The sequence below is a fragment of the Nelusetta ayraudi genome, unplaced genomic scaffold, assembly GCF_046127955.1.
Source record: "Nelusetta ayraudi isolate G7.1 ecotype Tasmania unplaced genomic scaffold, CSIRO-AGI_Nayr_v1 ptg000019l, whole genome shotgun sequence".
NCBI lineage: Eukaryota > Metazoa > Chordata > Actinopteri > Tetraodontiformes > Monacanthidae > Nelusetta > Nelusetta ayraudi.
In genome coordinates this window covers 3039524-3060753 of record NW_027466069.1, presented here as the reverse complement: position 1 = coordinate 3060753, position 21230 = coordinate 3039524, and the positions used below count along the sequence as shown (strand labels likewise).

Here is a 21230-nt window from a genome sequence, read left to right as displayed (position 1 = left end):
ATTATTAAAAAAGTTATCTACAGATATAACAAATTGGATGTTTTTTTGTGATGCTGCAGTAAACATATTTAATTTGATCCTCCCAAAATTGATCCAAACTTTATCACAAACAAATAAAAAAATCTGTTTCTCTCCTTCCTCACTCCCACAATTGTCACCCCATTGAAATTGCCATCTGTCTTTGATGGTAATATACAGAACGGATTCATATTAATAAAAATCGCTGATTTCTTTTCCCCTAAAACGTTATGTTGTTGTCAGACAGCTAGTCAGAAAATAGGAAAGAAAAGAAGCATGACATAGTATAGCAAGTATAAAAAATAGAATTAAAAAATAATAATATCCAAATAGAGGTTCTTTGAAATAAAGCTAATTTATGGCCCCTTTCCCCTTGTACTTCAAATTGAATTTGTACGCCCATGACATTTATTTTGGAATTCCATCTCAGGGTGCAACCGGAAATCCTCCCGGTTGGCACGCTCCTTCCTCCTCGCCCTCCTCCTAAGCTAGCTAGTCGAGTAAGCTAGTTTGTGAGAGACGCTTTGTAAACTTTCACTGTAATTATTATGAAGTGATTGAATAATACAACATAGTTAATTCTATTTTTGTTCGTGCATCCCTGTCAACAAAACAATCAAAATGAACATCCGAAACGCAAGGGTAAGTAGTCGAGAAACCCATCGCAGCCATGCCGGTTTTAACGCTGCTGTTTGTTGCTAAGCTAGCTGCCCTAGCCTCCCCTTTAGGTGCCTTTCAAAGTATGGTCGGACACTGTTAGACGGTACATCAGCCTGACTTTTTGGATTCCACCTTTCAGCCGGAGGACCTGATGAACATGCAGCATTGTAACCTGCTGTGCCTTCCTGAAAACTATCAGATGAAATACTACTTCTACCACGGGTTGTCTTGGCCTCAGGTGAGTAGCAGCATAGCGTGGATAACGTGCTGTTGTGGTTCGGCCAAATATGTTGTTGATTGAAATGAAAAAAAAACTCCTCCCCCCCCCGTCGACACAGCTCTCATACATTGCAGAAGATGAAAATGGCAAAATTGTGGGATACGTGCTGGCAAAGATGTAAGTAACTTTTATTCGCGGCCATGTCATGTTTAAGTAAAAGTAAGCCCATTGTCTCTAACATAAAACTACCCTGGATTGTTTGTAGGGAGGAAGACCCAGATGACGTGCCACATGGACACATCACATCCCTGGTAAGATGGAAGAAAGACCCATCTTTGTTGTTGTTGTTGATTGTGAGTGACCACTTACTTAAATCTTTATCTTTGTTTTTGTTTTGTTTTTCAGGCAGTAAAACGGTCTCATCGACGTCTGGGGCTTGCACAAAAGCTGATGGACCAAGCCAGCCGGGCAATGATAGAAAACTTCAATGCCAAATATGTCTCTCTTCATGTTCGCAAAAGGTAGTGTGTGCTGCAGGCTAAATTTCAAAAGCCTTTCTTCCTTTCTCATTATTAGGCTTCAGACTCAAATTCCTGTTATTTAATTTTCTCATTTTCTGTCTTCTTTGCAGTAACCGAGCAGCCCTGCATCTGTATTCAAACACACTCAAATTCCAGTAAGATAATTTCTTCGCCGGAACTTTTGTTTGGCTTTTGCTGAAATGTATTGAGTCCTCGGCCTCTGACTCGCTCCCTTATATAATTCTTGTTCTACAGGATCAGTGAGGTAGAGCCTAAATACTATGCAGATGGGGAGGATGCCTATGCCATGAAGAGGGACTTAGCCCACATGGCAGATGAGGTACCTTAAGTCCTCATGTTCATCAAATATGCAAACACAATATGTTTTTGTTTTTGTATTAATTATTTCTTTTTAATTTTGGCCATACATGCGGCTTGTGTCCCACAGCTGAGAAAGCCTGGTGTGCGCGTCTCAGGACAGGACGCACCATCTGGCCAGAGCCCATCAGGGTCCGGCGACCAGGAGAGGGAGAGCGAGCGGGACAGCGGCGGCGAGAGCAAAGAGCTGAGCGAAGTCAGCGAGGCCACAGAAAGCACGGATGTTAAAGATTCTTCGTCTGATTCGCAATGACGCTGTAGTCCTGGACATTTTAAAACTCGCTGATCACTTCCACTTTTTAATCTGTATTCGATGACGTCACAGACTGTACAAACTGGTTTGGAGCACACCAAAGCCCATTACATGTTTCCCCTGAAGGTTTGCTTTCAGCTACAGTGGTGAACCAAATGTATTGCAAATGCATTACAGGATTTTTAGGTTATGGCTAATTGAACCTAAAAAAATAAATGACTGGTCTCAAAAGTTTTATTGGATTGATGGATTCCATGCTATTTACAAGAAAACAAAAAACTGTTTTCCCCCCCCCACATTATTTAACAGGATAACTGCAAATAAATCTTTCCAATATTACCTTTTTGCTCTGCTCTCATTTCATCGAGTGACTGACACAACTCATCACCTGTCACCGTTTGTAGAAAACATCTCGAGAAAGAGCATGCTACAGTGGTACCACAGTTTGTCCAAGACACTGTTCAACTGGCATGGAGGCATAATAGTTCACCTTTGACACTTTCTTAGCTATTTCACCATCTGCAGGAAGAAAGTTCCTGGAGAGTATTTAGACTTTAACGTTAATTACGTTTTACACAATCACCATGAGTAAGGTAAAAAAAAAAATCCGCTGACGGTGAAGGATAGCTTTTACCACGGGTGCCCTCTAGCGGTATAATTACGAAGGAACGATGGAGTGTTGCTCGCGCCGCAACAAATGCGACCCTTGAACGCTGGTGAATGGACCGGAAGCTGAGAGACGACAGCAATTTCAACAGGTTTTTAATGTTCCTTTTTTGAAACAAATACGATCGATGTCAAGACACAGATATTTCCACATTTCATGATGTGACATGTAGTGTAAGATTTAAATTGATGTAAAGCTAATCTCTATTAGCCGTTTTTAATTGGACTTAAAGCTATAATGTATGAAGTCAACCGCCGTTTTCTGGGGTTACTCTGGCAGTTTTGAGCTCTGATAACTTTCACATACAAGATGTTGGGGACGTTCGTTTTGCTTTGTCGAGGCGCGTAAATGGCAGATAACGCAACATCAACTTTCAACAAAGTTTGGCACAGCTTTCACACCCTCCAGCCACTTAACGCCTCCGTGAGAGGCGAGAGACTTTTGCAACACTGCTGCGACTTGCTGAATTATTACAAAATCCACAGTAAACGAGAGAGGGAGAGAAAAAAATAATTTTATTTCGCAGCAAAAGTCCCTGGTGTGACAAGGTCAAAGTTCCAAAACTCATCATACCACTGCAGTAGCTGATCTGAACTATAAGTGCCGCAGCCTCCTCGTGGAGCCCTATCAGTGCTGTTTGAACGCAGCAGCAGCTGATATCACTTTGAACGCTAAAAGAGAGAATCTGGGAGTGTGACAGAGGGATCAATCAGTGAGAACAGCTGGCATTTGATTGGACTGAAAACCGTGTGTTAGTGCTCAGGGGAGGTCATGGAGCTGAGGCCTCTCACAAAGGTATGCTGGTGGTGGCTTGAAGCGAATCTGGGAGGGAGGGTGAGAATGAGGCAGAAGTGAGCGAGAGAGAGAGAGAGAGAGAGATGAGTTCCTCTCCACCCACAGCCATCCATGTCCAATGTGAGGGGGAGGTGAAACGGCTGAGCGCCTACTGTGCTATTAACAGCCATTATTTAGTTGTCTCTCAGCCTGCATGACACACTAGACCTTCTCCTCGTCAGGTAGGACTTCCACTCTTGGCTGCTTTTCCAAACTTTTCTCTCTATCTTTTACTTGCTGACTTTTTGTGTGTCTCTCTCACCCAAAAAGCCCATTCCTGGGTTCAGTGTGAGTGAAGTTGAGCTGTTGAGAAGAATTTGCAGGGGGTAGAGGAGAAGCCTTTGTCAGCAGGGAACGTTCTTCCCTCTCGTTATTAATTTCTGTTGTGTTGTTGTTGTTGTTGGCAGAGAGGCAGGCAGGCAGGCAGGCAACAGCCCTGGGGCTGCTCAGCATTTTTTTTTTTTTTGTCTGTGAAGAATGTGTTTGTGCTTGTTTGGAAAAAAGATGAGGGACAAAATACACACATGCAATTGGCTTTAAAAAGCGGCTTTAATGCAAGATTGCAGCAGACTTGTGACAGCAGAAAAAGGCTCGATTCATCGCCAATCGCGCAGGAAAGCAAGCGAACAGAGCCGCAGGAAATGGGTGACACAGACCGTGAAACAGGGGCAGCAGATCTCCACAGGGAGTTTGGGGGGGGTGGTGGTGGTGATGATGGGGGGGGGGGGCTTTGGCTGTAAAGCAGAACACACATTTTTTGCAGGTCAGTCAGTAAGAAGTGTCTCGGCCGAGGAGAAGAGCAGAATGCTGATGTTTGGTGTTTGACTTGAGAAGAAAAGGGAAGTGAGAGGAGAGAAACAGAGAGAGTGTGTGTGTGTGCAAGAGAGTGCGTGCGTGTGTGTGTGTGTGCTGGTTGTGTGCAGAAGAGTAATGATGATCCAGCGATGAAAAAACACCCAATTCTTCCCTTTTTCTAAACTTGCAGCAAATGTCATGGTGATAAGAGCTATCTTGGAGACATTGGCGGTGCAGTTTTTAAATTTGCACTTCCCCAAAAGATCACGACCAAGATCATGTGTGTAAATGCCCGGTGGCTATTGTCTGTTCTTTCTCTCTCGCTCTATGAAACACAGTTTGACTCTGTGTAGATGAGAGCGGGGCGAGATACGCAGCAGCAGTGTTGGGAAATGTTGAAAATGACAACTTTCACATTTTGCAACTGAATTGAAACTGAAAATGTTGTTGTATATTTAGGCCTCCAGCTGCAGTGCAACACTCAGGTGGCCCCTTTTTTCCCACTGCAATGCTGTTAGATATGCACTTAAAACCAAATCCAGAATGAGTGGGTGGTAAATGTCCGAGTGTCGTCGTTTTGTGAAACCACCTGTGAGCTTCCACAAATGAAAACAAGAAAAGCGTTACCTACAGGCTCGCAGGCCTCCTGTTTCAGCCTATTTTTAGAGCGGCTGAAAATATTGCCCGAGCTATATTTGCAATTCAGCACAGCAAGCGGGCTGTACCACACGTGCCGGCTGGTTTGTGAGCCGTGTGCGCCGTTCTGCAGGGAGGGACCCCGCGCTCTGAAAGGATGTGTGACAGTAAGGTCTAGTTTCCATTTTTTTTATTTTTTTATTTCGTAATACACGTTTCGGAGGAAGTTTGCTGCAAGAGTGTGAAAATGTGTAGCGCGAATCACTCTCCTCTCTCTCTCTCTCCCTTCCTCCCTCACTCACTCCCTCCCTGCTGTCTGTGTTCTATCTTGCCCAGTGAAGATCATAACCATTTAAGGACTGAAAAAGACGTCAAATGAACGTGATTTGAATGACTTAATTCAAATATTTGTTTCTTTTTGAAACCAGAGTTTAATCCCGTCGGCAGCACGATGACGTCCAATGTGAAGCTTCGGAAGGCCGGTCTGGTGGATTATGAGACTCAAATCAAAGGTGAAGCCTTCGTCTCTGTGGCCTCCGTCTTTCGCTGTAGCTCCCCTTCCACTCGGTCTGCTGGTTGTTTTTTATTTTGAGTGAAATGAAAACTCTTTCATTTAACTTTCTCTTTCTTGTGACACTTTCAGAATGACGAAAGTCGCTTTTGTGTGCTTTTTTTCTTCTTCCCCCTTCACATGTCGCTCGCTTCCTTCCAGAGGTCCGCTGCCAGCTTGGAGAGCAGCTGAAGGTGCTGGACGTGACGCTGGAGCAGAAGAGCCAGCAGCTGCAGGACCTGAGCGACTACCTGCGGAGGCGGGGTGAGCTTGAGAGCGAGTACGCCCGATCGCTGGATAAACTGGCTGAGAGGTTCACCTCGAGGCTCAAGAGGTAAAAAAAAAAACCAAAACAACCAACAACCAACATTCAGCTTTACCCTGTCTGACCTGCACACCCTCCCACCCCCTCACGTGCTCAGAAAGGAGCCCAGCGGCAACTCTGTGGCGCAGGTGTGGCTGGCTCTCCTCTCCCACACCCGCCAGGAGAGCAAGGACCACAGCGGACTGAGTGAGAGCTGCAGCAACTTCCTGATCCAGCCCCTCACGCACTGCCTGGAGTACACGCAGCGCCTGGCCAAGAAGGTACAGTGACAGCAGGCTCTGGCTCCCACTGAGCCTTTTATAATCATCATCCACTTCACAGGGCAAGTTTGGACCTGTAGGGCAAACTGGTTGGACGCCGCCCCAAGCGGCTGTGGACTCTTCCTGCTTTGCGTTTAACAACGAAAAACGTTTCATTAAGATCCCGTATCAAATCAAAGCAAATTTTATTTGTATAGCACCTTTCATAAGTAAAAAATGCATAAAATGCAACCCGAGGTGCAAATTAAAAGTAAAATAAGAATAAAGATAAAAAAAAAACGTGCTGCGGTCAATTAAAATCTACCCCCCTCGCCCCAAACATATACAGGTTAACACACATCCCACCCCCAGTATTTGAAAAATGAAATAAATTAAAAATAAAAACTAAAAATGAAAAATGTCAGGGCACTGAGGAACCGTAAAAGGAAACAGCCACCCTGGGGGGATCATACACACTGAGAGGATGTCCCCAGGACGATGACAGCAGGCCCCCCACAAGGAAGTGCTGGAGCTAAAAACTAAGTAAATCAGTTAAAATACAATAAAAGAAGAGAAAATTATAATCAATAAGTAAGATAAATGAATAAAACATCTCAAAGCCATAAGATAATGGAGTAAAAAGATATCTAAGAATTAGGATAATCAATAAGTTAGAATATTAAATAACTTAAAAGCCCAGCGGCAACGGTAGTGGTTGATATACACCCAGAGCCTTGTGAATCGACAGATCAGCGTATTTAGCCCTGCGCTTACATTCTCACATATAAATGCCCACTGGAGGCTTGTTTGGAAGGGGATCGAAAAAAGCGGCCCAACCTGACACCTGGCCGTGGAGCGGTCGCTGAGCTGCGAGAGGTGTCGCTGTGTGTTTGTTTTTGTTTTTTAGTGTGCAACTTCTGAAAAGTGGGACTGGAAAAAGAACCAGAAGATAGACTCCTCACTTCCTGAGTGTTTATTGACACACTAGAGACACCTGCTAGAAACCCTGGCAAAGTGAACTTGATACAATTTGGGGCCTTCTTAGAAGATTCTGGTCGCTCATCCTGTGGTTTTCGCTTCATCGTTGCAGAGTAAAGACATCTGCATGCACCTGCAGGATGGGCTGCTCAAGGTTACCACAGAGATGCAGACTGTAAGTTAAAAAGCGATGGACTGTGCTTCACCAGGGGAGGACGGAGAGGCAGCACTTTTCCCCTCCCCCCCTCTTTTCTTGTTTGCAGGCGTGGCGGACTTACTACCAGTACCACTCCGAGTACGTGTGCGCAGAGGGAAAGCTGAAGGACGCAGAGAAGCAGGAGGAGAAGCAGAAGCAGAGCGCTGCCAAGAAACTGGAAAGGTTGATAGAAAAAGTAAATAGACTTATGTTGTATTTATTTACTTTGTGCATGTTTGTACCCATACCACTGACTACCTGTCCCCTAACTGCTTGCTTGTGCTCCACAGCGACAGGGCAAAGTTCAAGAAATCTACTTGAAATGCAGCAAGGCGCGGAACGAGTACCTCCTGAACCTGGCTGCAGCCAACTCCTCCATGAAGAAGTACTACCTTCATGACATCTCCACTCTCATTGACGTGAGTGCGCCGGAGTCTGAGTCGGATTCTTTGGCCGTGCGGCGCCCACGCTAACTGGGCCGATGTGTGGACTCTGGTCAGTGTGCGGATGCAGGGTACCACCTCTCCCTGGGCCAGGTGATGCAGGCGTACCTCTCCGGTCGCACGCGGACCCAGCAGAACCTCGGCAGGGGGCTGCAGCAGCTGCAGGACACCGTGTCGGGGCTGGACCAGGTCCAGGACAGAGACACCCTGCTGCAGGAGCACAACAACACCTTCTGCATGCCCCTACGCTTCTCCTACCAGCCCCACGATGGAGACCAGGTCTGCTGCGGTTGGAGCGCTGCGCGTCCAGCACGCAAGCAAACTCTTGCCGTCATCTTGTGTTTTTTTTTTGTCGGATTCTCCAGATCTCAGAGGTGATCGCCGAGTGCGAGGTGCGATTTGAACTGGAGACCAGATACAGGCAGATTCAGTCCAGGCTGAAGGTCGTCTCCGAGGAAACGGATGAGGTACCAGAAAGATCAGCTAAAATGAAAGCGCTGGCAACTCAGAACCAGAATGTTTCATTGAATCAATCCTCATGCTCACTCTCATCCTGCGCAACATGCTTAACAAAATCATCAAAGTTAGCAGTAAAATCATAGGTCAGGAACGACAGTCGCTCGCTACCTTCTATAACATCAAAGTCCTGAGAAAAGGCACCTTGATCTGCACTGATCCCTCACACTCTCTGTCATCTCACTACACCCTGGCTTTACAGCAGGTATAGGTCCCTCCCACTGAGGACAAAGAGGGCCTCCCTCAGCTTTGTCCACACCTCCATCCGCCTGTTTAATGGCCTAAGGCTGCAACCTACACTTGTTTTAACTTTATTTATTATGTCTGATTGGATGTTTGACTGTCGTGTGATAAATAAAGTGAATTTGTATTGAATTTGAATCACAGCACCGTATCCCAATGTCCCGAAGGTCTTCAAGAGCATGTCGGCCGCGCAGTCCTCCCTGCTGGAGAACATTGGCGACACCGATCTGGACCCTGGCAGCGGCTCGTCTCAGGAGGGCAGCACCGAGAACCTGCTGGTGAAGCCCAGCGTGGCCCGACGCAGGGCCAACCTGCAGGAAGTGGAAAACGTCTACATCACCGTGAGTCTAACCCCCCTCACCTCCCCGGACAGCGTTTTGAGTCGGCCCGTTTTCGCAGAGAGTCTCCCAACTTTAAGCGGCACCTGATTCGTCCCGCAGAGAGCGAAAGAGTACCTCGTCGGCAGCTCCCTGGTCTGCAAGCTGCAAGCCAAGCATGATCAGCTGAAAGCGGCAGTGGAAAAAGGTATCACTTCTGCATTCCGCGCAGAGCGACTGCTGACACACGCAGACACTTGCGAGTTCAGTGCAATATTTAACAACATTGTTCCCAGCTGATCGGGGGAAGAAATAGGTTTCGGTCCCAATGTGTTTGGCCTTACTGACCGTCATTTGAATAGGTTATTTTTGTTCTTCTGCAACCTCCCCCACTAGCTGAAGCACCCAATGGATACCAGCAGAGGTATGTGTGCTGCCATTTTACTTTGCATTTCTACCTTGGATTCTTGTTTTTGTTTTTTGTTTTATTCAGAGCGTCACCGTAGATCCACATTGTATTGTTTAACTCCGCAGGCTCTGCGGGAAGACGATGCGCTTTAGGAAGAATCACTCATGTAGCGCCTTGACTCACAACCATAAGCTTTTCTTCGGAGACATGCTGTCCTTCATCCAGGTAGATCCTTGGCTCTGTCATTGTTTCTTCTTCTTCAGCCATCAGCTGCTGTGTTTTTGTGTTTGTTTTTTTCATTGCTTCGTTTGTGTTGTCCAGGCCACGGGACAACAGGTTCCAGTTATTGTTCAGAGTTGCATTTGCTTCATCAACCTCCACGGCAAGTATTCTGCAGACCAAAAGGCACATTTAGACACTGCTACTTGTGTCTGGCAACCTCAAAGCACAGCTTTAGAATTCACTCACTTTAACTCCACCTTGTGGTCATGTTTGAAGAGAAATGTCAGAAATTTCCTGCAACTGAGAGGCTTGAGCATGCAGATGGAACTTTTAAAGATGCAAATACACACGTTAAGCGTATGCATAGGCTCTATAGGTTTTCTTGTCTTCTTCTAGCTAGTTTACCTTTTTAAAGAACTGTCTGACTTTCTGCCAGGTCTCCATCATGAAGGGATATTTAGAGTGCCAGGTTCCCAAATGGAGATCAACAGCCTGAGAGATGCCTTTGAAAGAGGTAGACGTGTGTGTGCGTGTGTGTCGGGCCCAGCGCCACAACTATTGTGGGAGGGGAGTGGGCTGTCGTCTTACATTGTATTTTTGCAAAACCGACTTATTTTTGTACAGAGCCAAAACATGCTTGTGGTGAATCGCCTTGTTTTTATTTTGGTCTCAGCCTATTTATTTTTTGATATATATTTTTTTTAGTGACACTCGGTGGCTAAGCGCCGTTTCATCTGCACTAACTGACTGAAGTTGTCGAGCACGTGCAACGAGCAGTTTGAGCGCTGGCCGGTTCTTGCGCACGTGCACGTCACGTGCGCGCCCTCGGCAGAGTTAATAATGTGGGGCAGTGCGCCGTTGGTTTCCCCTGCAGGAGAGGATCCCCTGGCGGAGCGGAAATGCGACCTGGACTCGGTGGCTGGAGTGTTGAAGCTCTACTTCAGATCGCTGGAGAGCCCTCTCGTCCCCATCGAAAGCACCGGCCAGCTGCTGGAGCACGCTCGTACGTTTGCTCCGTGTGCGTCTAAAGGTCAAGTGAGTGCGGAGGAGAGCCTGCGGCGGCAGCCCGTCTGCTTTCTCACCTGCTTTTTTTTGTTTGTTTCTTCCCCTCCCAACCCCTCAGAAATAAAGAACGAGGCAGAGAGAGCAGCGCAGCTCAGAGCAGTCATCTCCTCCTTCCCAGAGCCCGTCGTCATTGTCATGCGATACCTCTTTGCTTTTCTTCACCAGTGAGTGTTTGACTCTGTCATCGCATGGCAGGATGTGAACTTTTTTTGTCGTTCGGAGGCAACCCAGCATTTTCTTTGAGGAAGGGGAAGGAATAATGAGTCGGTCGTAGAAATGTTTCTGAACATGCGTTGAGATTCTTTTTCCTCCCTAAAAAACATTTCCCTTTTGTTGTCCAATTGTGCGTCTCTCCACTCTCAGTGTGACTGAGTACAGCGACGAGAACATGATGCAGCCGTACAACCTTGCCGTGTGCTTCGGCCCCAGTCTGGTGAGATATGGAAAGGACGACGACGCCGTCACTCTGCAGCCTCAGATCAATGCCCTGGTCAACAACATAATTGTGCAGCATGAGAGCATCTTCCCCAGCCAGAGGGAGCTGCAAGGGCCGGTGTATGAGAAATGCATGACGCTAGAGCAGGACGACTGGTAAGGGTGGGGGAAACACTCATTTCACAACTCACACTGCATCTATGTGAAGGTTGGTGGAAATCGGACAGTGTCATTGTTCTTCTTCTCTTTTTCAGTGAGCCTATCATTGAAGAGGGAGAAGCAGAAGTAGAAAACACTCTTGGTAAAGATGGTGAGTCATTCTTCACCTCATTGAAGTATCTGTATAGTCTCGAACGTGGCACGACTAACGCTGCACCTCAACTTGATGCGCTGCCAGGGATGCAAACGGGAAACTCGGCCGAGAGCTCCCCTGCGGCCGTGGCGCACAAGAGGAACGAGCGTCCCAGATGCAACAGCAGCAGTTCGGGCGACCGTAGCAGGTTTACAGGAGGGCCAGCAGGGGGAAGTGTTGCTTTGGGTGGAAAATTTGTTTTCCCGAATCCTGTTGGGTCACAATGTAAACCGTGGCTGGTCAACTCTCCCGGCAGTGTGCACAAGCAGTAAGTACCACTACATGCCACTTTTCTACTGGCTAGAGAGAAAAATTTCTAACCATATAATTCTTCTTCTTTTTTTTTTAAAAAAAAACAACAGATTACAGCATAATTTGTCCCTTGAAGACATTCCTGTTCAAGTTGACAAGGTTTCACTATTATATTCCTCTTTCTAAATAACGTTTTTTTTTTACATGTTGGATAAATGCTTAGGTGTAGGAAAAGGGATATAAAATATTTATAAAGAAAACTGCTGTTTCAAAAGTTCTGTATTGCGTTAATGAATGTTCCCACGATTATTCATTATTACAGTTAATAATACTGTATTTTGCACCTATAAATCTATTTTGCATCCAATTCCAAGCGCTTTGATGATGGCTGGCATTGGAAGGAAGGGAACGCAGAGAGACTTTCCTCTTTCTCCCCCCTCGCCTCTCATCAACATCCATTATTTCCATCTCACAGGACGTCTGCCACCATATGGACTCTGTTTTCAAGGAGCTTCTCTTGCGGCAAGCGGTGCAAACTGCCGCCTCCTCCTCCGCCTCGTCTCCTTCTGGCCAAGTCCCTCAAAGAAAAGGCCGATGGGACGGACGCAGTAGGAAATGAGAAGCAAATAAATGTATCGGGCTGAAACGGCTGGCAGGAGGGGGACGGTTTCAGCTCATGTCACTGATGAGTACTGATTTGCAGGTCAACGCACCCTGACGGTGGCTTTCAGCGCATTCCTTGACAATGATATTGTTGAATCCGAAGCACTTCTCTTAAGGCCAGATGATTTGTGCCTCTTTCCACGGAGAGTCTCCCCAGACAGAGGTTTAGCTTGTCAGAACCTACTGGCTCCAGCACTATGTGGAAAGGGTGGAATACTTTAAAACTGCACAGATGTGATTGTACACAGCTGAAAACAGTTAGAACCATTCTGCAGTAATTTGTTGTTTATTTGCTTTTATTTCTGTTTGAGCCAAGTTCCCTCAAAGACATTTAGATTGTAGACACATTTTTGCACAAGAATGAATGAATGAATGAATTCATTGATCAATTGTTGTCAATCAATCAGGGGGAGATGAATTAATCTACTGTTAGAACTGTGACTTTTTTCCCCCCTGTTCCAAATGTATATAAGTATAAATATTGGTTATGTGTATCTTGGTTCAATCGTGCTGGTTGGTCTGTATATTCCAGATTTAGGCTACATGCCAAATAAATATTTTTGTCCATGTTCATTGCGTTGATTTCTTTTTTGTTAAATCTAATTCACGTCTGCGGTGACTTTGTCATTCACATTTTATTGAGCTTTTGAGACAAAAGGAAAATCACAGAAAACTGCTGAGTTGGTGTAATTAAGTCAGAGCAAATACTCTCGTAGTAGAACTCCTGAGAAGAATGTTTTTCTGGTTGTGGACTACACATTAGCACCGGATTAGCATTAACATTGCACTGCTTGAGATAAACGGGACATTCGGCATTACTCGAAGGTCTTCTTTCTTCTTTTGGGGTGACGGGCCGCGATACACAACTTCCATGGTCGGGATGACGTGTCGACAGAGTACACTTCCCAGAATCCTTCGCGGAGTAACAGTCCACGTCACTGTTGCGCAGGCGCAGAGCGGTCTCGGCGGTGGACGCTGATGTGGATTTCTCTCTTTCTGTCACCGTGAACCGAACACACACAGTGGTTCTGCTGCTGCCGGAGGCGAACAACTTTGTGGAGGCCAACAGAACCCCATTTTAAAGACACCATGATGATTCGGATAGCTGCCTTTCTTGCTCTGCTGGTGGTCGCATGCTCAGGCAAGTTATCTATCTGGAAACTAAGTTAGTGAGTTCTACGGATGTCAATTAGCCGGCAAAGCTAACCAATGCTAGCTTTTAATTTATGGCTAACTTTTTTAAAAAAACCTCTTGCTATTTGAGCGCTGATATCACGTCTATGTTGATGTATGAAGTATATTTAATTTAATCCCATTCGTTTCTTTTTCTTTGGGGTGACAGGTGAGAGCTGCACAGACCCTGTGATTACTCCGTCGGCCTACACCACCTCCGACGCTGTCATCTCCTCCGAGTCCGTCTTCATCGTCGAGCTCAGTCTAACTTGTGCCAACGGAGCACAGGTAAGATCTCACCGACACCTTCCTCTTCCAACTTCTGGTCGAGATGCGCTAACAAGTTCGTCCCTCCCCAGAGCGTGACCCTGTATGCGGACGTCAATGGGAGACAGTTCCCCGTGACAAGAGGCCAGGATGTTGGGAAATACCAGGTGAGATGATTTATTTGATTGGCACTTGTTCCCGCGTTGATAAAAGACATATATGCACATCTATGCAATCAAAAGAAACAAACGCGTTGTCTTACCTTATTCTTGACTGACCAGCTGATCAGCTGACCAGCCACAATTTAACTCCAGGTGTTTGACATCAAAGGGATAGTACAACCAAAGCCATGCCAATATATGCATGTTTTAAGCCTCACACCATTTAAACACTCTTCATATCTCGGATAAAAGTTGCACAGCCCTGATTTGAACACAATGGATGAATATCCTCCCTTCCTCTCTAGGTTTCCTGGAGCCTCCCTCACAAACAGGCCAGCTCTGGAACGTATCAGGTCAAGTTCTTTGATGAAGAGTCCTACAGCGCCCTGCGCAAGGTACAGCTTTGATGCCATTGAGATTCACTTCTTCTTTTTTTGGGAGCAATTCATGGTTGTTAAACACAACGTTTGACTAGTAGTTTGAATTGCACATGTGAATACTCCTCATCGTCATCATCTTCTTCATCTAGGCCCAGAGGAACAATGAAGATGTGAATTCCATTCAGCCTCTCTTCTCAGTCAACATTGACCACAGGGTGAGTAGCTTCAAGATTCTTATTTTGAAATACAAGAGGTGTAGTTGCATTGGTCTTTTTAAATTTAAATTAGTTTAACAAAAAAAATAAAGACAAATAAACAAGATGAAATACAGAAGCACAATAAAAAAAAGACAAGTACAATTAATTAATTGTCAGTTCAAAGTGCCTCATTAAGTGATACAAGGTAATAATGATGATAAATTAAACAAACAAGCTTAAAGAAACAGTGTAGGTTGATGCATTTCTCAGGGTTTACTCTACTGAAACTCACAACAAAGCTCCAAAATAAACACAAACATGTTGCAACGTACTAATGCATTTCACATATATGACAGACAGGATATGAGTTAAACCAGAAATACTCTTCTAAAATATAAATACTGGGGTTGTACTCGCATGAACTCAGAGTTGCAGCTCAATCATACTCTAAACTGGACAGATTTCCAGCCCCCTGCAAAAATGCTGCTACTTTTTACCGTGGCAGCATTCTGTTCAAGTTGTCCACAAGAAAACTATAACACATGTCAAATTCATTATCAAATTTAGTATTTTATAGTTGTCACTTTGCGGGTTCCAGTATTCCTATGCAGTACACTGTAGGAGACTTATTTTATGCTCAGTGTGCACTTTAGGGCAGCCAACAGCTTCACATTTTAAACCTGAAAACACTATGGCTGCGTGTGCGTTCGCATCCACCTGCGTGTGCACGTCCCGTACGGCAGCCCAAGACTTCTATCTGAGGATTGCAGCATTTAGTCGGACTGCTTCAGTTGTGACAGCGCTGAGGCTCCATGGTAATTCAGCAATTCACTTTTGTGTGATGTTGCATATAAACCAAACCACGAAACTGAAATAAGTCCTTGTTTCCGACTAGAGGGGCAGAACAAGGTCCGAGCTGCCGATTAGACAACAAGACATTTTTGTACTTGCATTGATTTATTTATTTTATTTTATTTTATTTGAAGAGGACAATGCGCATTAATTTACATTCCTGTCAATGTGCTGGTGTTAACCAGAGGCTAATTTTCAAACGCAGTCTTCCGGCATGATGTTAAGAACCATTAAAAACACACTTTGGGTCATAGTATATAAAAACAGGGACATGGTACTTCTACCATGGGAAAGTAAATCCTTGTAATTAAATAAGTAATGTAATGTGCGCTCTGTAGCTTGTGATCTTATTTGAAAGTTGTACACACCGCTTGAATAAAAACCTGTGGCTCGGTTAGCGTACTGGAGCGGAGATGTATAGTGCACAGTTATTCTTCTATATTTACGCCTGACACCTTTGGGCCGCGTGACAGTTTGAATATCTGGTTTAAATGGTCATTTTCCCTCATTGTCCCCGTCCCTCCCTCCCTGCAGGGTGCGTGGAACGGCCCGTGGGTGTCCACTGAAGTGGTGGCCGCCCTCATCGGCATTCTGGTCTACTACATGGCCTTTAGCGCCAAGAGCACCATCCAGGCGTGAGAGGGGTCCGCGGTCGCTGCGGAACCACTGGATCATTATGAAAGACTGGGGGTTTTCGATGGCACTCGACCTGTGATCCGTCTGCAGCGCCACCATCGGCCCTGCGTGCAGCACTCTTTGTATATTTTGTATTCAGACTGTGTCTGTATGCCATCACTTTCCATGAATTGACAGTTTGGAATTGTTTTGTGATACTTTTTTTGTCCTTTTCAATTAGGGGCGTAACTATAAAACCTTTTTGAAACTGTTAAACCTGGACCACGTAAATTAATGAAACAATGAAAAATACCATTTCCTGTTTTCTTTTTCTTTTCTTTTTTTAAAGCCATGCTTTAATTAATGTGTCTCCACTGAGATCAAGATCAGTTTTGTCCTTCTGTGTGGACGCACTGGGCACATTAATACCTCTATAGACGAGAAGGGAAGGTCAACATGACTCCTCTGGCCGGCCTGAACAGGCCTCGTGTTTTTGTCTCGGTTAAATCAATAAAAGCCTTGTTTCTCTTCTAGTTGTGATGTGTTGTCTCATCTGACGGTCAGAGATTTTTCTTCCTCCAAGCGAGGCAATAATGATTGGTTCATGCGACAGACAATAGCTTTTTGTCGTTTGAGATCTTCTGTCTAGATCTTCTCTCCCACCTGGTGGCACATTGAAAGGGATTGTGGCAAAAGCTTGTAGGTCTTTGTAATGTTATCTTATCCTCAAGCAAATGTTGAAGAAACCAAAGACTGCTACAAACATGTTTGCAAGATCTGTAGTTTCTCCATGAATAACTGATTGTTGTGAAATTTTATTAGGAGAAGTGTGTGGCTTCTTAAGGAGGCGTCTTCATTAGTTGTCGGTGTGTCTTGGATGTCTGCCGCTGAATATGATTGTATTTATGTTTTGTCCGTTTCGAAGGGGTCACTTCAGTAGTGGAGGAAACTGGAGTCGCCTTCAATCCATGGAGAACACATTCATCTTGGCCGTGACTGGACTCAGGAGAAATCAGGGCTATTTTTGTCTATAGGGGAGAGGGTTTACTGTCCCACCAGGGTTTCCATGTGCCATCACCCAGGCAGCCTGTCTCCTGCTACATATCTAAGCGCTTATAGACTTATCTGTTTTTATTTATTTATAGTAGTCTGTAAACGGAAGCAGTTTCGGTCGCTTGACTACACCTGCAGTGGCGCCTTTTATTCACACCGTGGCAGCACTGAGCCATCAGTTCCCCTGCCATTTCTCCATAGATTGCATGTGATTTTTTATTGCAACTTCACTACCAGCTGTTGCCAATGTAACACAATATGCGTTCTAAGTCCTCGTCTGGTGTTGCGTTTGCCTCCCCCGGACATTTATAGGACCGCCTGGCGTTAATGCGATCTATAGTCTGCATGGTGCGCATCTATTTCTGCACCGTCCCGACGCAAGGTTTGCGGATGCCGTGCAGCTAGTAGCGCAACTGCAACGCGTCACCGCCGCCCGTGGGGACAAATGTAAACTTTGCACACAGGAAACGGCGATTAGATAATCACTGGTGCACAGTGTCGGAGAAGATTCTTCTTCTTCTTCTTCTTCTTCTTCTTCTTCTTCTTCTTCTTCTTCTTCTTCTTCTAACAATGAAAGGGCCTCAATAGTCCAATAATGCCAAACAATTTCCGAGCTTTCAGCAATGGCAAGGACTTCTTAGATAACACTAAATTGTTTTTCATACCAATGATCTGGGATCTAATTTTCAAAATACACATCCGCTTTGCAGCACACTGGGACAGCACAGACACGCCAACACTTGTGGCGCAAGCACATCACTCACTGCTTTTGTATCAGCGCAAAAGAGACACTGGAGACGGGTCACAGATGTGAGCTGGATCCGCCCAGACGCTCCCTCTTGTGGTCACCTACTCGGGCCTGTGGGAGGAAGGGGACAGCTGGACGGAGAGAGAGCAGAGGAGAGGGGAGTTGGGTATGAACGGAACGCACAAACAAAAGAGTCAAGCAGGGCCACCGAGCTGGTGACAACACGAGGCGTCGAGTCCTCATCCTTGTTGTGTGATGTTTTGAACTCCAGAAATCCATTCTGCACATCATCACCAATAACTGCAGATGAAGAGTGGAATATTTTTCCGAGGCTGTTGCAGGGCGTTCTTTAGACAATTGACAATCACATGAAGAAGGGAAGAAAATGTTCCTCTTATAGTTGTGAAAGGAACAAAGTTTATCTCAGTTTCTGTTTTATCCTTTCTCGTAAAATTGACATTCTCTAAAAGAAGAGAATGTTCCCCATATAATAGTCAAAGAGTGGACTTTATTTTTCTTCTCCCTTTCTTGCTACACGGGTCCTGCTAACAAACTTGTATGCTCCTGACATTTGTTTGGTGCTAACATGATTCCACAACACATAATTAGTGATCCAAAACAAAAAGCACCTTTGTTTCATTGAACGAAGATCCTGGAGACCGGTGTAGCACCATTTTTTCATTATGTGTCAATTTATGAGGTCATTTCAACAAACACGAAAGGTCATTCCCGAACACTATCGATATGAATGCTTGCAAAACAAATGGAATGCGTGATTAATGACACGACGCACCGAAGATCCCTCTCCCTCTCAGTTACCTAACACGAGTTATTGGCCAAGCAGTTATTTATTTTGTTGAATATTTCAAGTCTCTTCTTTTAAATCATTCATTTACTTCATGTCATGTAAACAACTTCTCTGAGCACTACTGATATTTGTTGGGTGTTTACACTGTTACTCAACGCTTGTAGTGCAGAGATGTTGGCAAAAAAAAAAAAAAAGACCTCATAGCTGCTTAAAAGGTGGGATTTACCGACTGGTCTCTAGAGTGCAGTGATTTATTTTGGCGGTGAAAAGTTTATCTCTGTTTGGGTTCCGTTTCACTTACTGGGTCATGTAAACAAAGTGGCCACATTTGGTAGGTATTGTGCAACCCCTTTAGCAAGATCAGCGACTTTGAGTTGTGAAGGATGATACACTGAGTGAGTGGTGTGTATTTAGGGCTTAGGGGCCTAATGAGTGGGACATTTAAAGGAGTCTTCTGGCAGGAAATGGAATAAAGGAAAGGCCACTCCGTTACGTTTTTTTTTTCGGTCAGATAAAATTCTCAGAAATTGATGTGTTCTTATTTCTGAATAGTTGGAATTCATATTTAGATAACAAGTGGCTCAGCTGGGGACGAGGCCACATCGCAGCTCGACATCAGAGAACAGGAACATTTTTCATAATGTGCTCTAAAGCAGTGGTTGGCAAACTAAGGGTCGGGGGCCATATGCGGCCCGTTCAGCTTTTTAATCCGGCCCGCTAAACTTGAAGAAATTATATTAATAGTAAGTAAGTCATAAAATAGCCGTATTTCAGCCATCGTTTCGGTATTTTAAGAGTCGTTTCAATAAAGAGCTAAATACCGCGGGGCTTCAGAGACGCATATTTTGTTGTAACTTTGCTTTTGCTCATTTTCAATTGACATGTTTTCAACAAATCCCATGATATATGAATTCCTCCCATGAGGTGGCTCACCAAAACACTCCACCCATCTGCCGCTGCTGCTGCAGCGGCCTTTCTGTCAAATTTCACACACCATTGTGGCCCCATGAGCTGGACGAAAGCTGCCCCGACAGAGGTGTGTAAAGACCCGGCCGGAGAAGCAGACACGGATCGGCTTAGCCGAGTGCAGCCGCGCGGAACGCGGCGTGGCACGGTCCCCGCCCTCCCAATGACGAAGCGATGCACTCGCCGCCTCCACCACCAGCGTTGTTTAGATTGCTCATTCTTCACACTTATTGCAAAGCAGAACAAGGTCAACAAACCCCCGGGGTAACTCAATAGTCAGGGGGCCAGATTGTATCGCTCCACGCCGACCTCCACTTCCTGTGTACAATAAGTGTTATTGTTCTGGCCGCATCGTGGATGTGTGCGCACAGCGAGGCGTGTTACATATGCGCGACCACTTTAACCACAGTGACTCGACTCTGTTTGCAGGGAACAAATCCTACTGTCAGTCCCGAGCTTGCGTGCTGGAGTTTGTTTTATCACCGTCTTCCTGCCCCCTTTGGGTCGTCCTCTGAATCCACTTCGCCTGTTGATGCAGCTGCCTGTTGAAAAGCAGCGGGAATCGACCTTTTCCTTTCCTCTCCTTTTTTTTTTTTTTTTTTTTTTTTTTAAAGCAAATGTACTTTTTCCCCACGTTTTATTAGGCGAATGTAGGACTTTCCATCCTGAGAGGTTGATCGCAAACTGTAAATTATTATTTTTTTAAAATCGACCACGAGGTAACGTTGGTGCAACAGGTGCAGACACCAAGCAGCAGAGAATTTCTTTGTACTGTAAACATACAAGTCGAATCTATCTGAGTGACAGCCCATAAAATTGATCTTGTCACATGGGGTCCACATGGAGAAGGAGAATGGTTTGGTCGAGGTAATGAAATCAAGGCGGGCGAAAGTGATAAAAGCTGCTCACCTTGACCCCGCCGGCCCTTGCACATAAGAAAGGTTTTTTCCCCCGCAGGAACATAATTGAAAATGTAAATTTGATTAAAAAAAAACCAACACATACAATAAAACAAAACCTGTGGCTATATTTGGCAAATAAAAATCACCTTGAGAACGGCTGCGGCTGTAAATAAAAGCGATTGGCACAGAAAGCGGCACCTTGTCTTAGGTCAAAAGAAATATTATTCCCCCCCTCAAAAACCTCTCGGCTGCCTTGACGGCCAAAAGGCATAAAATAAAATTGCTGACCAAGAGAGAAGCGAAAAAGGGAAACAAAGGGGAAAATACTTGAGTGCTTTTTTAGGTGCGTATACTGTCTGTCTGCTGCTTTTTCCCGCTTCGTTGGATTACAGCGCTGAGTGGCTTTGATGCCCCCCTCCAACACTGACCCCGGTGTTGGTTTTGTAAGTCGCGCAGGGGCCCAGAAACGCCTCCGCCGTGTCTTGGAATGAGCTTAAGGCCGGCAGCGTCTGCAGTCGTCGGGTCTGCAGTGGGGTCATGAGTTAAGCAATGCGGAGACATTGCTCAGTGTAGTAAATCTCCACGCTCTGGCTCCTGATTTATACCGATTTTGGTCAAGGCTGGAGCGCTCTGTCATTCCTCAGAGGCGCTGAAGACGCCCTCCGGTCGGCCGTGGATTGATTTGAAAGGGAGGGCTCACCTGTTTCCCCTACGCTTTTCCGACAGCCGCACGGGGGGCTCCATTTATTCACCATACATGCCGCCACCGCCGCGGTCCGTCCTTGGGGCTCAGATCATCAACCTTGATTCTGCCAGGAAGCCATTCACATCGGGGTATTTTGGCATAAAGACTCTCACAATAGGGCGGCGGCAGATCGCAGGGAGCGCCGTCCTATGAACCATCCATCACTGGCTCTGGCG

At 45.5% G+C, this 21230-nt stretch overlaps 3 protein-coding genes across 8 annotated transcripts; all 3 read left to right on the top strand.

The window, feature by feature from the left end:
- The first annotated feature begins 472 nt into the window (after positions 1-472).
- On the top strand, positions 473-2389 carry naa10 (N-alpha-acetyltransferase 10, NatA catalytic subuni). Of its 3 annotated transcripts, none has more exons than XM_076026353.1 (8): positions 473-660; positions 818-916; positions 1017-1075; positions 1164-1209; positions 1304-1419; positions 1530-1574; positions 1675-1759; positions 1868-2389. In XM_076026353.1, the coding sequence occupies exons 1-8, from the start codon at positions 640-642 to the stop codon at positions 2048-2050; spliced, it is 654 nt and encodes a 217-aa protein (XP_075882468.1). In that variant the 5' UTR covers positions 473-639; the 3' UTR covers positions 2051-2389. The 3 variants fall into 3 exon arrangements, with proteins under 3 accessions (XP_075882468.1, XP_075882467.1, XP_075882465.1); XM_076026352.1 differs by having other exon boundaries at positions 1675-1760; positions 1851-2389; XM_076026350.1 differs by having other exon boundaries at positions 1675-1760; positions 1842-2389.
- A 400-nt stretch (positions 2390-2789) lies between these two features.
- LOC142888219 (rho GTPase-activating protein 4-like) lies at positions 2790-12758 on the top strand. Of its 4 annotated transcripts, none has more exons than XM_076026349.1 (22): positions 3577-3733; positions 5411-5494; positions 5695-5866; positions 5955-6117; positions 7187-7249; positions 7338-7466; positions 7561-7689; positions 7771-7992; positions 8079-8180; positions 8640-8813; positions 8913-8997; positions 9186-9213; positions 9324-9423; positions 9520-9580; positions 9857-9934; positions 10295-10423; positions 10544-10649; positions 10849-11076; positions 11175-11221; positions 11318-11540; positions 11635-11683; positions 12000-12758. In XM_076026349.1, the coding sequence occupies exons 2-22, from the start codon at positions 5434-5436 to the stop codon at positions 12141-12143; spliced, it is 2493 nt and encodes an 830-aa protein (XP_075882464.1). In that variant the 5' UTR covers positions 3577-3733; positions 5411-5433; the 3' UTR covers positions 12144-12758. The 4 variants fall into 4 exon arrangements, with proteins under 4 accessions (XP_075882462.1, XP_075882464.1, XP_075882463.1 ...); XM_076026348.1 differs by having other exon boundaries at positions 11175-11230; XM_076026347.1 differs by lacking the exon at positions 3577-3733 and adding an exon at positions 2790-2808 and having other exon boundaries at positions 11175-11540.
- A 383-nt stretch (positions 12759-13141) lies between these two features.
- ssr4 (signal sequence receptor, delta) lies at positions 13142-16365 on the top strand. Its single transcript, XM_076026354.1, has 6 exons — positions 13142-13328; positions 13530-13648; positions 13720-13794; positions 14094-14183; positions 14318-14383; positions 15752-16365. The coding sequence occupies exons 1-6, from the start codon at positions 13277-13279 to the stop codon at positions 15854-15856; spliced, it is 507 nt and encodes a 168-aa protein (XP_075882469.1). The 5' UTR covers positions 13142-13276; the 3' UTR covers positions 15857-16365.
- Positions 16366-21230: the final 4865 nt, after the last annotated feature.

Excerpts from the sequence above, each read along its gene's own strand:
- naa10 (XM_076026350.1), top strand. The coding sequence starts at position 640 with ATGAACATCCGAAACGCAAGG. Across the intron at positions 1,076-1,163 it reads GGATACGTGCTGGCAAAGAT|GGAGGAAGACCCAGATGACG; the intron begins GTAAGTAACTTT and ends GATTGTTTGTAG. Across the intron at positions 1,575-1,674 it reads TCAAACACACTCAAATTCCA|GATCAGTGAGGTAGAGCCTA; the intron begins GTAAGATAATTT and ends CTTGTTCTACAG.
- LOC142888219 (XM_076026347.1), top strand. The coding sequence starts at position 5,434 with ATGACGTCCAATGTGAAGCTTCGGAAGGCCGGTCTGGTGGATTATGAG. Across the intron at positions 6,118-7,186 it reads CGCAGCGCCTGGCCAAGAAG|AGTAAAGACATCTGCATGCA; the intron begins GTACAGTGACAG and ends TCATCGTTGCAG. Across the intron at positions 9,581-9,856 it reads TTGCTTCATCAACCTCCACG|GTCTCCATCATGAAGGGATA; the intron begins GCAAGTATTCTG and ends ACTTTCTGCCAG.
- ssr4 (XM_076026354.1), top strand. The coding sequence starts at position 13,277 with ATGATGATTCGGATAGCTGCCTTTCTTGCTCTGCTGGTGGTCGCATGC. Across the intron at positions 13,649-13,719 it reads CTTGTGCCAACGGAGCACAG|AGCGTGACCCTGTATGCGGA; the intron begins GTAAGATCTCAC and ends GTCCCTCCCCAG. Across the intron at positions 14,384-15,751 it reads CAGTCAACATTGACCACAGG|GGTGCGTGGAACGGCCCGTG; the intron begins GTGAGTAGCTTC and ends CCCTCCCTGCAG.